Here is a 13613-nt window from a genome sequence, read left to right as displayed (position 1 = left end):
AAAGTTGAACTCAGAAATATTTGACAAGGGATTTTGATGTGATGAATTCAGGTTTCATGAGATGCTGCCGAGAGAGCCTGTTTTCTGTTCTGTTCTATTTTAAGGGACAGAATCTTAAATGAGAAGCGAGATGGCGGCGCGTTCCAGCAGAGTTGGGAAATGTTTTCTGAAGAAGTTCATGGCTTAATTACAAAGAAAAGGTGCGGATCAAAGCGTCGCTGCTCCCTCCTTGGCATTCCTCTTTTTTGGTCTCTGCCAGACAGGGCAGCCTCAGCAGGCACCGTCCTTAATCTGACCAGAAAGTAGCCGGATTTCCAAGCGTCTGGCTGGCAGAGAGGAGAGGATGAAGCACATTCCTCCACGGCCCTGTGTTATCACTTCCCTTTCACTAATGGCACAAATCGGGCGGCACAGCGGAAAGCAAGTGCCCCTGCGCCACGTCAAAAAAGCCCTGAGAGGAGACAGGAGAGCGTTTCAGTTCAGCTAGGCACTTCTTCAGCGGTAAATATTTCATCTGTGGAGCTGTTCTCGTCTGCTCTTTCCCTCTCTTCTCACTCATGTGAGGCTGTCTCCATGCCAGGTCACTGAGTGCTTTCCACGGAACAACAGAGCAATGGAAAAAAAAAAAAAAAAAGCCTTTCCATGATGGTGCTGAAATCCTTTACTCAGAATGCAAGTCAACCAGATCATGTGCTTGTTAAAAAAAAAAAAAGAGTATGTGTAACAATGTGAAGCCATGTCTGATGATAAGTCTTACACGCTGGATAAAACTTCTTAAGACTTTGTCTGATTTCTGCAAGGGATGTGAACCACACAGGTTTTCATGCAAGTTGACATGTCGGAGGCTTTTGGCAAACGAGACGTTCAGCGGTTTAAAAAAAAAAAAAAAAGTCTGCAGGTCTACAAATGTTAACATGTTTCACCAAACTGCTCAAACACCTGGAGGGTTCGATGTCAGGACGACAGCATCCAGCAGGGAGACGGGAGAGGAAGGAAAACTTTAAAATGAGGAGAGAGGCGAGGGTAAACAGCGCGGAACACCCACGGGAGGTGGAGCGACGTTAGCTTTGTTACTAACAACAAGCCAGCAACAGAATAGTTTCAATTCCAATCAACGCTTTGCTGTGCTTTTATTCTGAAGGCAAGATCCCTGCGCTGGAAATCATTCTGACAAACTGTCAGTCACGGCCCCAACAACGCAGACCAGACATCGGATTCCTCCTCCGACTGCCGACCTGACGCGTTGAAAGTAGCCGTTCAGTCGGCTAATTGTCGCATTCCTACTTTCCACTGACGTGACATCAACGCCTTGAAATTCCATGGCGATCTCAAAAGCCAGAGATGTCAACCTCCTTTTAGAAAAACACCAAAGACGATCGTCCTCTGAGGATCATGAATGTCTGCAGCACATTCCGTAGTAGTTGATATATTTCAATTTGAACAAAGCTCCACGTCCGATTTCATGTGGTTTGTCCCAAAAAAAACAACTGCATATAAAACTTTCCATTGTGTAACAAGTCCCTCTCCATGGCCTTTCATCTCAGAAAGAGAACTTTTATGTCAAAACGCTTCAAAATTAGGACAAAGTGACGAGATACCTTTGATTAAAAAAAAGATAGCTTTTGCATCACATTCTCTAAACACAATCATCCTTTATTGCTGAGAACAAACGCTCCTTTCACTCAGCTTGTTCACAGCAGGAATATTGCGCCGTTGTTACGCCTCGCAGTTCTCTATAAAATGCAGTTATGGAACAGGCTGGACAGAGCACGGTGCTGTTGAGCCGGTGGGGGGGGGGGGGGGGGGGTCACAGCAGGGAGTCACGTAAAACAACGATGTCGAACTAAAGACCGAAGCCAGGACCCGTCGACCTCAGAGTCCGGCGTCAACACATGACAGCGTCTTCCATTTTGAAGACACCAGCTAGCATGCATGCTATCATTGTAGCAGTGGTCCTGATATTACAGCGAAGGAACTATTAATTCTCTTCAGTTAATGCATATATATATATATATACATATATATATATATATATATATATATATATATATATATACATATACATATATATATATATATATATATATATATATATGTATATATGTGTATATATATGTATATATATACATATACACACATATATACATACATATATATACACACATATATACACACACATATATATACACATATATACATATATATATACATATATATATGTATATATGTGTATATATATGTATATATATACATATACACACATATATACATACATATATATACACACATATATACACACACATATATATACACATATATATACATATATACATACATATATACATATACATACATATATATATAATCTATATGTATTTTAAGCATGAACATATGTAAATTTATATGTACATTTGAACCATTAACTGATGAGTATTAATGGTACTTTGGATCTACGACTATGACCACTCGTACAACGATAGCATGCATGCATGCATAAAGGGAGCATGAAGATGCATAGCATGTTTCATAGAAATTATAATATAGACACACACACACATATACAATATATATATATATATACAGATACAATATACACATATATACACACATTATATATACATAATGTGTGTAAGTATATATTTTTCCATTAAAAAAACTGCAGTAAAACAGGGAATTGATTCATAAAATACCCACCCCTGCTCATTTCCACTGAAAAGCTGGAGCAGCCTCAGCAGATACCTGCACCGAATTTTACATAAAAAACTAAATTGGTGCACATGCCTTTGGTTATACTCTTCTTTTTATATTAATTTTATTCTTTTCTTTACATTCCTGAACATGGAGAATTGAAAATAATCTTGGAAGAGGATGGAAAACTGTAAACCAATCCGCCATCCAGCCTCCTGACTGACACACACACACACACACACACACTCACACACACACACGACAACACAGAGTCAGGTGATCAACTCGCGCTGCAGCTTACCACACAGATCATGGATGGCGTCCAGGGATGAGGACCAGGAGTAGCGCTCAACTCCCACTTGTGAGAGAGCGGAGGGCTGGGCCTCCAGCTCATAGGCACCGCGCTTCTTCCAGTACAGGAACATTGTAGGCGACTCAAAATGTCTGACTTGATGTGGCAATTAATTTAGGAACCAAACCATCCAAATCATCCCAGCGCGACCGATGCTTGGCACCCGATGCACCTGACCAGCCGCTGACCCAACGCACTAACAATTACCTGAACTTCTGGATCATTAGGAACTCAACTAGCCAGCTTCACTCAGCCTCCGCTCTGCCAGCGAGTTCAGTCCAAGTCTCCACCTGCACAATTACCTCATCCAGCTGCGCTGCCAGCACTCGCTTTGAACCTCCCGTCCAAGTCGGATTCGACTTCAAGGCGAGTCAGAGACAGCGGAGAGACTTCCCTCAAGTGCAATCCATTACCTCTCCCGGGGACAGTATTATTGATTCTCAGCTTTTCTCCTGCCCTCCACCTTTTAACAGGCGAGTGTGAAGGGGGCAGCAGGTGACGTAGCTGAAACTTCTCTCCACAACACCACTACGTGCCTCTCAACCTTCCTTTCGATGCCTCTTCCTGTTGACTCTAAAGTTTCTTTTTTCGGTTCCCCACTAATCATCCACTGAGAGCCACCCACCGGGGGGCTGTCAAGCACCAAAGCTGCCCTCCTCTAATCCATTCGCCAGAGTCGTTCATGACTCAATGACAGACGCCAAACTGCTGCAAGGTGTTGAAAACGGGTCTCCTGCCGCCGGTAAAGTTCCCTCTGCTGTCAGCTCTCCTCACCATCCTCAGCAAACTCTACCAAACTTGCGCTGCTGCTCATGTTAAAGCTCTGTGTAGGATCTCTAGACGATAGGGGGGCTTTCGGCCCACTCCATCAGACAAGTGTTGTATTCATGAAGAGGTGAGTTGCATGCTGGGACAGGCAAGCTGGGCCAATGGCTTTTGGGCAGGGTGGCACAAAGATCTCTTTTAAACCTCCTCCTACATCCTGAGTGGACTTTCTTTATATTTTGCGCAAACTGTAAAGGGCTGACATTTTTCTGCATTAATTAGTGCCCGCGCCTTTTATATCTCCAGGAAGATTTACTCCTTTTTATGAATGCAGCAGCTACGGGATGAATGGGTTGTTTCTGAGGAGGCACAATGCACACATTGGCGTCTCAGAGAGGAAAAACCCCGACGACCCAAAGGAGATCCATTCTAAGAACCCAGACAATGCACTCGACTCCTCTGATATCTACATCAGCTGACGGGTTAAAACAAGTACATCTCAAGACAAAGCATAATATTTTTTTTCCAGCGTTGCTAAAAGGTTGATGCTCTGCTATTACGCGTCTAAAACAAGAGGAGAAATACTGTGAGAATGTGCTGCGCCGGCCGGGGGAAGGGAGGGATGTTGTCACACACAGCGACCCACATGTCCAATTTTGGGATAAGAAATTAGAGGGTAGGATGGGAGCCGGTTTGCTGCTCGGCTCTGGGCTTTGCAGACATATGGTAATAATCTGCAGCAGCTTTGAGCATGCGGCTTCCCTTTTAATGAAGAGAGCAGACGTGCAGCATGAGAACTCGCCTGCAAAGACAAGGGCCAATTTCCACCTCCTGCAGAAACAAAGAGGGGAGCGGAGGAGGCATTAGAGGTCCTCGCTTTCATCGTCAGCCCTCCAACTGCCCTCTAATACACAGGCTTTTTACAGCCGTGTCACAGCCAGAATGTACCTGCCTCTGTAGAGGCGCTCGCACTCCATGCTGTTTGATCCGATTCCACTCTCAAAGAGCGTTTTGATTATGAGAAGAAGTCGAGGCAGGAAGAGACTGGATCCGGTGAAAACATGTTCTCTCCTCTGCTGGGGGTCGAGGCGGAAACCTTCACTTGGATTACGGTTCACAAAGTGATGCCCTAATGAAGAGAGTGAGCGCGTCTTTGCTCTGCTAGAACCTCATTTGCTCAGTCGGACCGTCGGCGGAGGGTCAGCCCTGCATCTTTAATCATTTTACATTCAGATCGATTCCTCCTCTCTTAAATGGAAGTCTGTGCTGATTCTTGCCAAGTCTCAGAGCACAAGCCAAGGTTTGGGCCTCGGCGTGCCCTCGTCAATCAGAGACGATCAGGTTTAAGGTGAGGTCCGGGCCTGGGTTCTTCATCTTGGGTCAGAACATTGCTGGAGAGGCCGTGTGTCTCTGAAAGGGTGAAGGTGTTTGTAAGAAGTCCTGAGGGAAAAGCATGACTGTAAAAAACAACAACAACTGAATCAAAAACAAAAAAAAAAACCTCCTGTGCATCAGGAGAATCGACTCCAGTTAGGCTTTAAACATTTGAAGCTGGTATTTGACAGGAGATGCTGGCAAATGTGTCTAAGTATGTTTGATGTGTTTTCACACACACACACACACACACACACACACCCCAACTGTCCACTGCTGTTTTCGTTCACTGCGAACTGTAAATTTCAAACACGGTTGTTTTGGGAGGAGCAGGTGAGTCTTCTAGCTGCTGTGTGTCGCTCGCCGTCACGTGACTCTCACTGAGCTTAGCATGTTGCTAACTTGCCAACAACTTGAGCTTCCCTGGTACGGAACTCACGGTTGAGAAATTAGGGTTCCGCAAACGTCCATTAATCTCCTTCTATCCAGGCGAGCGCCAACACCGAATCCCGGCCGCCGCAGCAGGATGATTGAGGACGGATACACAAACCATTCCACACCTAAACACAGCCAGTTACACAACTGGGATGTGGAAACCTGAGAGAGAGGTGGTGTGTCCCCAACTTAATTTTCTTGAGATGGAAACAAATATTTGCACGTTCTCACATAACAGGGAGCGTGAGGAGTTGTCACTTGGAGGACTTTGCTGTAATAAGCCTTTTTTTTTTTTTTTTTGGTCAAGGAAACATTGCAGACACATTCTTATTCCAAGAGGAGGATGTCTGAGATAACCGCTATGACATAATCAGTCCTTCTCCTCAGACCTGACAGCACTGCTCCACAGCCCTGGAGGATGGGACGTTTTCACAGGCTGCCGCTTTGCTTCTAAACACAAGCAAACTGGCATTTATGTGTAGAATCAGAGGAGCGCCCCCATCAACGACGTTATCCACCTGATTATTGAAGAACACTCTCCAACACGGCTGCGGATTCAACGTCACGCACGGGTGCCTTGAATTGGAACTCGTCATTAAATTCCCATCAGGGGAGCAGCATTGGAAATTAGCTTTGGCTGTACACACTCAAAATGAACGACTTAAACTGAGACCACTGCAGACCTAATTGAGAACGTTTTTCAATTTGTGACTTCCAGAAGTTTCAGACATTTCATCCGACCAACACTCAGGCTGATAACGTCTGATATACCACAAACTGTGGCCTTCAAGCTAACAGGCCTCTTTGCTGACACGCTAACAACTCTAATAGCTACTTTTAGGTTTGCTATCAAAATTATATGAGTGGAATCAAAGCAGTATTTCACCCAAAAGGTGTATTTTTTTTATTTCAGATTCTCATGATTACATTTTTTCCCTTCTGAGTTACTTCTTTGTGATTCCACGATGCAGAAAGAGCTAAAAACACATGTTTAGCACAATGCTAATGGCAACTGATGGCTAACAACATCAAAACTGCCCAAAAACATCAGTTTACAAGCTCGTAAGTGCACCATTCAGTATGACTTCTTTCCTCTTCAACCAGCCGTGAGCTCAGTGGTCCACAAACACTATGATTTGAGCCAAAAACCAAACTTCCAACAGTTTGAAGGAGCTCCAAAATTAAGAGGTTGATTTTAGCTCGAATCCAAGTGTTTGTGGATTACTGAGCTTACAGAAGGACGAGGAGGAAAGAAACCGTACTGGATGATGCGCTTGAGAGTTCATAAACCAATTTTTTTGGGGCAACCTTGCTGTTGTTTGCCATCACTTGCTATTAGCTTCGAGCTAAATATACATGGCCGGCTCTTCCCACATTGTGGAAACACAAAGAAGTAACGAGGGAGGGGCAAACACATTCTCGTGACCTCGAGGCAACTATTTGTGAGTACTTGAGAGGTGAAATACACTTTTTAGGTGAAGTAACACTTTAATTGACATACAGGTTTTACAAGCTTGTAGGTGGATTTCTTTTCGTGCGTGTGCCTGAAGCAAACTCGGTTTTCCCCCTGCTTACAGCGAAGTTAACCGTCTACTGGCTGCAGCTTCATATTTAAATAGCTTGCATTGTAGTCTTTCCAGTGAATATTTGAAATTTAAAAAAAAAAGTGAGTTCTTTATTGCAAATGTGCTGTATTTTCCACACTCGGGCTCATAGCTAATGTTGGCACTCAGCTGCCGGAAATTTTTATGAGGGACAGAAATAGCAGGCCACAACTCCAAGAGCGCCTGAATTAACTGGCTTCTCAATAGAATCCCCCTCACTAAAGTATTAATGGTGTGTTGAGAAACGAGCGGGCGCACTGCAACAAGACTGTAAATGAACCTGTCCAAGAGAGTGTGCAGCGGTGGGAGAGAGTGTGATGCAGACTGGGGAGGGAGGGAGTGCAGCTGAAGGAGTGTGCGTGCCCACGCGGAGGAGGTTCGGGGGTTATAATTAGCAAGGTGGCCCATCAAAAGAGCCGAGATTAACCCCTCAGACAGCCGAGACCAGAAGCGGCTTCAGACCCCTGCGTGAGAATCCTTTACAGGGACAGATTTCCGTTTCAGGACGGAACTGCTCTAATAACTTCTTGCAGCCAGACTGTCTGTATCTTTATCTGGGATGCAGAGCGTAAGAGGTACAGCCTGTTCCTGGTCATTTATTCATCTGTAGGGTGATAAAAACACCAGGCAGACGTGCTGGCAGCTCCGCGAGGCTGCAGGAGGCCAATAGGGTGTCAGCACAACACCCTCACCATCGTGACGCTAATGTTCGGCATGCTGTCATTACTTTGTGTCGCATTCAAATGGCTGTAAATCACTTAATTCAGCACATCCTCATTCCTGCTCTGAACGGCAGTCTCTCTTCTGGTGAGCCACACCTGCTTCGATTCTGTTTCTTCGCATGTTACAATTAATTCACCGTTACATGACAGATAATTCCATTCCTGCTCCTCTGTCTGCTCTTCAACTTGTAGAGGGCGGCGCCACCAAAATCTAACAACGCGGAGCATTTGTGTACGCCGCAAATACAAAAATCATTCAGTAAATCAATAAAATGGTGGTTCCAGCTCATTATTCAACGCTTGACTGCATTCAAACTATCATTGTTTGTGTTATTAGTCATTACTTATCTTACTAAATGAACTATTCCTTAATTCCTCTCTCCAAACTGCATTCTGAACAAAAATAAGAGCGACATTTCCTCGCGCAGGATCAGAGCTCTCGTAAAAACAGGAACTGTAGGGTTGCAGCAGCAACAGCGGCGGATTATCTGAGCCTACTGTGAGGAGATGGACGCGTTGTGATGAATGAGAAACGGGCTCGCGCACCCTGAGTCGCGCCAGGAGGCGAGGGAGGGCAGGACTGAAGAGATTCATGACGAGACGTGTAATTTGACGGTCCGTCCTTAAACCAGCCGACGACAAACAACCCCCCACCCCCCCCCAACTTGTCAATATAAATAATCCCATAACTGAAACAATCTGCTTGAAATTGCAGTGGGAGCTGCTGATGAGAAGCCAATAATGGAGGCAACAGGATCACAAACACACATTCTCTAAAAGTATAGTTATTCCTGCGCAAGGCTGCAATATTCCTAAACAGTCATTTAAGCAGAGTGGAGGTTGCAAAACCCGTTCATTCTGCAGGGGAGAAGATGTGTGTGACCCCAACGCGGCCTCTCGCTCGTCTACGGCAGGAAGAGCCTCGCCGCTGCTCCGCCAACTGCGAGGCGAGGCCTGCGGGGCGACAAGACACCATTATTGAATTAGGAACCAGGAACTGTAAATAACACCGACAGCACGAGCTCCTCCTGGATTTAAGTCATTCTGCTGCATGCAAATGAAATGAAGATGCAAAGCAGAGTTGGAGAGACAAAGACGACCCCGCCGGGCACCAGGCAGTACATCATCTGAAACTCAACCCCAAAAAACAAGTCCTCCTCTGTGGAGCAACGTCCCACAAAAAAAAAGAAAAAAGAAAAAAGGGAGCAGAGCAGCAATAGAAAGCGCTGAGAACGAGAGAAATAAGAGCCAGAGACTTCAGAGGAGCAGCGGCGCCTGTTCACAATCTACCAGGCGGGAGAGAAGAATGATGGGAAAATAAATGTGAGAGAAGGGGGTCAAGTAAAAAAGGCCTCCAGCTGCGAGCGTGTTCATGACAGTGACTTCATGTGAAAGCAGTAAAACCGCCGCTGCAGTGGAGCATAGAAGTGGCGGGCCTGCGGGGATGACGGGCGCCACCGCAACACCTGTTCTACCTGTAACGTGATCTTCACCTCGGCGGTCCGAGCCACGGCAGCAGCACACGGGAGGGGGGGGGGGTAATATGCTGCTTTGACAAAAGCTACATGAGAAGGTTGATACTTGACACGGCTTGAAACTACTTTGTCAAAGAGGAGTGGGACGAGGGGTTATTTAAAGCCGCAATTAATCCACCAATTAATTTCACAATTAACTGTCCAGCCTATAAAATGTAAAACAAAAAAAAATTTTGAAAAGTGAAAGCTTTTAAGAAAAAAAGTTACACAACACAGCTGTTCTTGGTACTGGAATCTTATTTTCTCTGCTTATTTCCCTCTTCATTGCTTTTTCATACTTTTAGGGGCTTTGAAACTAAAAAAAAAAAAAAAAAATTCCCTCCCAAAAAAGAAAGTCTGACTCTGATTCTGACTTTAACCTGATACTTGATGTAAGTAAAGGACTTCAGCCGCGTAGGCGTATTGGCACCTGGCGTTTCTTTTAGGCCGCGTCCAGCACGTCAGGTCAGGTCACGTGGGATTCACTGAAATTCCGATTCCGCTGGGTTTGATTTCATCAGCCTCTGTCCAGAAACTCAAGAGCTTTTCATCTTCGCTTTGTTTATGAGAACCTGTCGCTGCTTTGCTTGCAGTCGGGTTACGAAACGTTTCGATACCTCCGGGGTTGACTGCTTCTTGGAAGGAAGGAACATCAGAATTGGCAAGGCAGATATTTTTACTAAAACAGGTCAGAAATCTGAATCTTCAAGAGCTGCAGCAACCAATTAGCAACTGTCAGCCGACCCACAGAAAACTGATCGGCAACGAGCGTGATCGGATTAGTCGTTCGTCTCGTGTGCGCAGGCCTCAGGTTCTTAAGGACTTCTAACGTCAGGAAGTACGGCGACATGTCCTCTGGGCTGCTGAGTGGAACAAGTCACTGTGAGGGAAACAGCAAAGGGAATTTTTTTTTCACGTTTTGCAGACTAAACATTTCATCGATTCATGCTTAAAATAATCTACAGATGAATCAGCGACTAAAAAAGAAGAAGAAGAAACGATCACCAGCTCCAGAACCTGCAGAGGAAATTGCGATCGGCGCGCGTCTGTCACAAGCAGTCACCAGCACACGAGGAGACGTGGAGGGAAATTCTTAGAGCCATAGAGTCGTTTTAAAGTAGAAGAGAACAGACCTCCGGGGAACCTGACGGTACCGTTAAAACCTCAAGAACCTAAGATTTCACAAAGATCCCCATCACCTTTGAGGATTCATGTTTCAAGTCTTTCACGGATCAGAACCACCCTTATAGAGGAGAGAGTTTCCTTGTCCCGGGCCCTCGCCGTCTGATACCAACGCAGCAGGCAGCCTTTGCCGTCTGGAGGAGACACACCTGCTATCAAGCGGCTCCAATGTAAGCAACGTGAGACGCCGTCGCAGCCGCGTGGTTCACGCATGCGCGGCCTTGGCAAAAAGTGTTTACTTCAACCGGAACCTCTGGCTTTGCCCAAACGGGCGGCTGTCCTACTCTCTCGACTCGGTTAAAAATGTTAAATGTGCGGTTGGAGACGGGAAATGAACAACGGCCTCCAGCTGCAACGTTTCTGACCCGTCCAGCCACCCAGCCCTCTCTCTCCCTCTCTCTCCCTCTCTCTCTTTCACACACACTTTGATTCTGAAAGTGAACGAATTCATGTAAAAGCCTTTTTTGTTCCAGCAGACCTTGATGAACCCTCCGCTGTAATGAAACCCGCGACAGGAAGGACAGCACAGAACTGCTGAGATTCCAGGAAGGAAATTAATTTGCAGGCAGACACCAGGAAGAGGAACAGGGAGTCGTTGCATCAGCGCTTCGCTGGTTTTCCATGAACACATCTCACCTTCCAGATAGCCGCACGCGCGCACCAGCAGAGGAGCCTCACAATGACCCAGCGCTTTTTAAAGGCTAGAATCAGAACCGGCACCAGGGCGAGGACAACTTGAGACCGGTCCTGGCGTGCTCACCGCGTGGGATGCGGCGCATGCCTGTTATTGAGCAAAGATGAGTGGCAACGTCACACGTGAGGCCAGGGAGATTATTCCTGAGCGTTGGAAGGCGAGAGAGAAAAACAAAAATCAAACCGTGACCCCCCCCCCCCCCCCCCACGCGCCATCAGGAAAAGGCAGAAAAGCAACGAGGGGAAAAGAGAAAGGAAATTAGTGTCGGGGATGAAGTGAAACAATGGAAAGACGGTCTGAAGAAGGAAGTTTGGACTGTAACAAGTCACGCGCCGGGCCAAAACCCCGCGCAGCGAGCGCTCACACCGTCCAGTCCAGTCGGCCTGCAGCCCGTTTGGTTGAATGAACACTGAGGAGCTCTGCAGACTTTGACCCAGGACAACTTCCACAAATCTGCTGAGAGAAAAGGCATCGTTTCACCCACCGTTGCCTTGGTGCTCCGACCCCCCCACCGCCACCCCCCCTCGGAACGGTTCAAATAGGAAACATGGTTTTTAAGCTGATTCAAACACAAACATCTGCTCTGAAGTTTCCCTCCTCCTCTCGTCTATCAAGATTTTCTGACTCCGTCCACCAAACCAGTCCAAAAGCACACACACACACACACACACACACACGCACGCACACACAGGTTTGAGCTTAACCACTGCATCACCGATAGAGGGTGTCGCACAACGCACGGCACAAGTTTCACACCGAGCAGAGCCCTGCTGCAGCTGCGTCCCGACCACATAAAAACGGTAAAAGGAGAGTGAACCAGGACCAGGACACCAGACAACCGAAGCACCACCAAAAAACTAGATCCCTTCGTTTCACTGGCTCACCTGCCAGTGGCGCAACACCACTGAGGCGGATGAGACGTGGCGTGAACCCAATTTGGGGCTTCAGGGCTAATAAATTGTTGGTGTAAGCACTTGGCTCAAAATAAGGTGTGTGTGTGTGTGTGTGTGTGTGTGTGTGTGTGTGTGTGTGCGCGCGAGGGAGGGAGGAGCTAATGGCTGATTTATACTTATGAGTAGAATCAGCGCTGCAGGCTGAGGTATAAATACGCAAAGCCACGTGGCAGCAGGCCACAGTGACTCGGCCGGCGCGGTCGCCTCCACATCACCTCCTCCTCCTCCTCCTCATCCTCCGCTCGCTGTTAGTCGGTCCTGTAAAATCTGTACAGACCCAAATGTTTGGAAGACAGTCAGGAAAGATCTGCCAACTTCAACCTGGCAAGAGTGGCGAGGATGCCTGAGGCTAATTAACAGGAAGCTAATGTCCTGCTGATAACTGCACAGGACGGCAGTGTCATGGCGCTCTTCCTCCTGACCGCAGCAGCAACTTCAGACAACGCAGTTCAGAGCCCAAGCCTCAGCGGGACTCAGCCACGACCAACAAACGCTCCACTCAGATAGCGGCGCGTGGTCGGGACAACTCAGCCTCTTTCGCTCTTCGCACGGCTCGTTTCCCCACGCGGTACCAAGGTCAAAGGTGATTGGTCGACACGTCTCGGACTACACACAGACCCCCTTCTCTCCTGATTCTGCCTTCAGATGTAGATCATTCAGGAAAGGAAGTCAGCGCCCCCCCCCCCCCCCCGCAGCTTCCACCTGTGGTGAGATTACAGCTACAAATCGGACCAGACAGTCGGAATCATCCCCCAAAATATTTAAAATAATATCCAAACAGCCGATGGTTTGGTTTACAGCTCATCCATCGAGTGTGCGTTTGTCCCGGGTCACCAGGACCCACATCCCGGAGGGGAGGAAGATCTGGGGTTTCCACTCTGTTTTTCTGTGGTGGACAGAGACCAGACGAGACATCTGGTCCCAGATTAGACCAGTGTGTTTAAGACAGGCTTAAGACTACGGTGGCCTGGAACATTGAGGGGTTCCAGACTCAACCAATTAGGGCTGCTAAACTTTAACTCCATGCTTCCTCGGCTCACTGTCGGAACCCGTCCACTGCCAACAAACCTGCAGCTGAAGTTTGGTTTACCGACAGAACGCCAATCGTCCATTTTGAAGGAAATGCTGCAACTGCAGATGCCTGTTCTTCCCTGGTTCCACCGACTCCAACAGGAATACACATCCAATACATCATAAACCAAACAAAGAGCTGATTTACACAGGAAACTGTTTGCAATCATTCAATTATGCAACCTGAAAGAAAGAAAGAAAGAAAAAGAAGTGAATCCGAAGTGTGACGTGAGCACCGAGGAGGAGGGTTCGGAGGGAA

General features: G+C 46.8%; 1 protein-coding gene across 4 annotated transcripts in view; it reads right to left on the bottom strand.

The window, feature by feature from the left end:
• Positions 1 to 13613, bottom strand: part of plekhg5b (pleckstrin homology domain containing, family G (with RhoGef domain) member 5b) — a 76279-nt gene that overhangs the window by 61096 nt on the left and 1570 nt on the right. Inside the window, exon 1 of one of the 4 annotated variants that reach the window (XM_086213154.1) lies at positions 2990 to 3471. The exons of the other annotated variants lie outside the window; for them this stretch is intronic. Coding sequence (XP_086069280.1) covers positions 2990 to 3113 — 124 coding nt within the window. The 5' untranslated portion in view covers positions 3114 to 3471. Of the gene's footprint in view, positions 1 to 2989; positions 3472 to 13613 lie in introns of those variants that run through there. 4 annotated transcript variants of the gene reach the window in all.

The sequence above is a fragment of the Aulostomus chinensis genome, chromosome 9, assembly GCF_037954235.1.
Source record: "Aulostomus chinensis isolate RoL2024-O1b breed Wild chromosome 9, RoL_Achi_v1.0, whole genome shotgun sequence".
NCBI classification, from domain to species: Eukaryota; Metazoa; Chordata; class Actinopteri; order Syngnathiformes; family Aulostomidae; genus Aulostomus; species Aulostomus chinensis.
The sequence above is the reverse complement of the archived record's forward strand: the minus strand, read 5'-3'. Positions and strand labels throughout refer to the sequence as shown.